The 3,848-nt window shown below is 42.3% G+C and overlaps 1 protein-coding gene across 2 annotated transcripts in view; it reads right to left on the bottom strand.

Annotated features, from left to right (window-relative positions):
• Positions 1 to 3,848, bottom strand: part of Exoc6 (exocyst complex component 6) — a 156,258-nt gene that overhangs the window by 101,995 nt on the left and 50,415 nt on the right. For both annotated transcript variants that reach the window (XM_031390196.1, XM_031390195.1), the window contains exon 8: positions 1,002 to 1,070. In XM_031390196.1, coding sequence (XP_031246056.1) covers positions 1,002 to 1,070 — 69 coding nt within the window. The remainder of the gene's footprint in view (positions 1 to 1,001; positions 1,071 to 3,848) is intronic.

Raw genomic sequence — 3,848 nt, 5'->3', positions numbered from 1 at the left:
GACAGGACAGAGAGCACCTGGCACTGAAGAGACTGGACCACAGGACAGAGACTGGACCACAGGACAGACGGACTACAGTGACAGGACAGACTACAGTGACAGGACAGAGAGCACCGGGCACTGAGATAAGGTTGAGAAAACTTCAGACAGCAATAAAGAAAAAAAAAATACTTAAGTATGACCAGAGCTTTCAGGAATTCTCAAGCACGGTCAGAAGAACAAGCCTAGACATCCAGAGTGAAGAAGGGACCGAACAGCAAAGCAAAGGCACAGAAAACACTTTAAAGGAAATCACTGCCAAAAGGAATTCCAAATGCAGAAAAATACGTGGCTACCAAAGCATGGAAGAAACTAGAAGGCCTCAACAGGCACGGCCAAAAAGGAATCCATCCACGCCACAAGACAGATAAAGGGCTAAGACTACAGGCTAAGAAAGACCAGGGGAAGTCACATCAGAGCTCTCAGCAAAAACCCTAAAAGCCAAGGAGGGATGGAGCAATCTACTTGAAGCCCTGAGAAGAAGTAACTGTCAACCAATACTCTATACCTAGCAAAAGGAATCTTGTAAAATTGAGGGAGAAATAGGAAATTCCGAGATAAGCACAAACAAAAGCAATCCATGACCACCAATCTTGCACTGCCTGCGGTACTAAAGCAATCACACCCCTGAGGAGTGGTCGAACCTGTGAGAACCACCAAAGAATCAAATACATCCAACTCTACACCCAGGGCTTCACACGTGCTACAAAGACACTCTACAGCAGAGCTACATCCTCGGCCCCAAACTGCATCTCGATAAAGTGATTATTTAAAAATGGATAACACCCTTCACTTACAGACTGGGGCCTGTTCTGAGAAACGCACCGAAGTCACCATTCTGTGGACGTCAGAGGGTGTACTTACACAGACCTGGATGATACGGACTATGATACACTTGCAAATCAAAAGTACATAATGACCCTGGGCCTATATATAAGGTCAGAATCAATAAATATACTCACCAAGGCAGAATAAATGTGTAAGCATCGGTAAACAGGAGAAAAATCAACGAGATCTTGAACAGTTAAGACCTGAAAAATAAATCTATTTTTAAAAATGATAGGTTAAACTATTAGATAATACCAAGTTAAAGACAGACAGTGATTCAGACTATTTTATGATTTTATTTAATTCTCCCATAGAAGACAAACAATATAAACACAACCCCATTTCACCTCACTTTGGTGTTTTTGTAGTTTATTCCTTATATGTTTACTAAAGTTGCTGACTATTATAGATTACAAAAATAAAAATACCTTTCTTTCCCTAAACTGTGAAGAGAGTCCAGGGCCTTGCACATGCTAGGCAGGCACATCACCACTGAGCTTATATCCCCAGCTAGGAAACAGATCATGCGGAGTAGACTACCAGAACACTGCTGGGATATTCCATGTGCAGTATTGCTTTGTTCAAAGATAATTCATGAGTTTACACTGTAGCTTTGAACAAAGTTCCATCAAAGTAGCAAATTCATGACTTCCACCACTGCTCCAAATTAGAGACTCTCACTGGTTTCCCATGGACCCTTAAAAAACAAAACAAAACCTCATAGGTACTTAAAATTAGAATTATCCCTTTTAAGATGCATGGCAGCCTCTAGAATATATAAAAGTGATTCACATTATGTTGTAATGCCAGAAAGTATTTCTCAGAATTAATTAAAAATAGTATAAAATCTCTGAAACTTGAGAAGTTTGTGAATAATCCTTTTATAAAAAGAACACATTTCTGTTCTCATAAATCCTGAGTAGATTATATTCTTACTTACTAGGGGAAAACTACAAATTCAAAATATAAAAGTAGTAAGAGCGATCCATAAAGAAGGGACTAGCCGAGCACCCTAAGCAATGGACTCAGAGCCAGCACATGACTCTAATGCTACAGCAGTTAGCGATGTGCAAAGCAGGCTGGAGGAAACTGAGGTAAGGATGGTCTGTTTCCACCAGCCACAACTCCGAAGGAGAAAAGAACACAGGCATCCTCTAAATATCAAGAACAAAAATGTCAATTTTATAGTGTCAACCTAAAAAAAAATAATTATATTTGTCTTCAATGGAAACCTATATAGAAAGCAACTTCAGCTATTGAATGGTTTCTCAGACTGAAATGCGACATGGGCTGTCCACCTTCCTTAGGAACATCTCTAGCAGGGCCTTCTACAAGCACCTTAGCTCTGAGCTACAGACATCCATAGATCTACTTCTAAAACCACTCATTTGAAATAAAGGATGGGAACTGGAGAGATGGCTCAGTGGATAAATTGCTTGCCTTGCCACTCAAGCATGAAGGCCAGAGTTCAGATCCCCAGCCCCACGTGAAGGCCAGATCGGTGTGACAGCCCTTGCCTAATCCCAGCATTCCTCTCAAACTGTGGGAACAAGGTTTTTCCAGAACTAGCTGGCCGCTGAGCAGTTCTGAGTTCAACTGAGAGGCCCTGCCCCAGTGACTAAAGCAGACAGCAGCCAAGGGCCTTCTCCTGTCTTCAGCCTCAGACCTCAACATGCACAGCCAGCTCCAGAGCATCTACAACCACACAGAGACACACACAGAGACAAATTATAAAAGTGAACATATCAAAATAGTAATAGTAATACAAGGCAGACTCAACAGATGACTTTGTGGCATAGCAAAAATTTTAAGAAACTATAGGATGAAAATAAATTTGGATAGGAAAAAAATAAAAATATTAAAGATAATTTCAAGGTTTCTAGACAGATGGGGCTTTTTTAAAAAAGAAAAAAAGATAACAACTAACAAAGCTGGAGAGATCACTCAGTGGCTAAGACCACTGACTGCTCTTTCAGAGGACCAGGGTTCAATTCCCAGCACCCACATGGCAGCGCACAATGTAACTGCATTTCCAGGGGATCTAAGCTCCTCCTACAGACATACATTCAAGCAAAACATTGATGCACATAAAATATAAATATTTTTTTAAAAAGATGACAGTTAATCAGAGATACCCCGATTCTTCACCATGCAGAGAATCAAAGGCTGTGGCGTGCTCACCCCTAAATTGGAGATCCTTTCACAGCCTCACCCCACAGCTCAGGGGTCCATGTGGAGGAGTGAGTGGAAAGACTGGAAGGGCCAGCAGTGGTAGGTGACTTCAAGGAAACAGTGTTTCCAGATGTAAGAAGGCAGCCACACGTATGAACTCACAGCAAGTGTGACAGCCTGCACAAGACTCAAGCAAGCTCCAGGCAGGCAGAGTCCCAGCATAGAGGCAGACACGGAATCCACTACTAGCTAAGGAGCTACTGGCATTAGATAGCTGCTGGGGGAGGGGAAGGCATTCTGCTTGTTTATTAACGATGTGATCTCTGGTAGGTCAACCACAGGCCAGGGTAGGTCCCATCCCCAGGACTAGCTCCACAACACAACACTGGATTCAGTAGGAAGGAAGAAGAAAAAGGAAAGAAGAAGAAAAAAGAATAGGAGGAAGAAGAAGAAGAGAAAGAAAGGGAGGGAGGGAGGGGGGAAGGAAGGAAGGAAAGAAAGGAAGGAAGGAAAGAAGGAAGGAAGGAAGGAAGGCATAACTTCAAAGTTGGTGGGAAGGGACAGGAGAGTTGAAAGGGTGTTAGGGGAGAAGCTGGGTGGTGCGTATGCTCAAAATACACTCTATGACATTTTCAAATATTTAGTTAAACAAATTAAAGTTGGGGCTGGAGAGATGGCTCAGTGGTTAAGAATACTGACTGCTCTTCCAGAGGTTCTGAGTTCAATTCCCAGCAATCATATGGTGGCTCACAACCATCTCTAATGGAATCTGATGCCCTCTTCTGTTATGCAGGCTTACATGCAGACAG

The sequence above is a fragment of the Mastomys coucha genome, unplaced genomic scaffold (assembly GCF_008632895.1).
Source record: "Mastomys coucha isolate ucsf_1 unplaced genomic scaffold, UCSF_Mcou_1 pScaffold21, whole genome shotgun sequence".
Classification (NCBI taxonomy): Eukaryota; Metazoa; Chordata; class Mammalia; order Rodentia; family Muridae; genus Mastomys; species Mastomys coucha.
The sequence above is the reverse complement of the archived record's forward strand: the minus strand, read 5'-3'. Positions and strand labels throughout refer to the sequence as shown.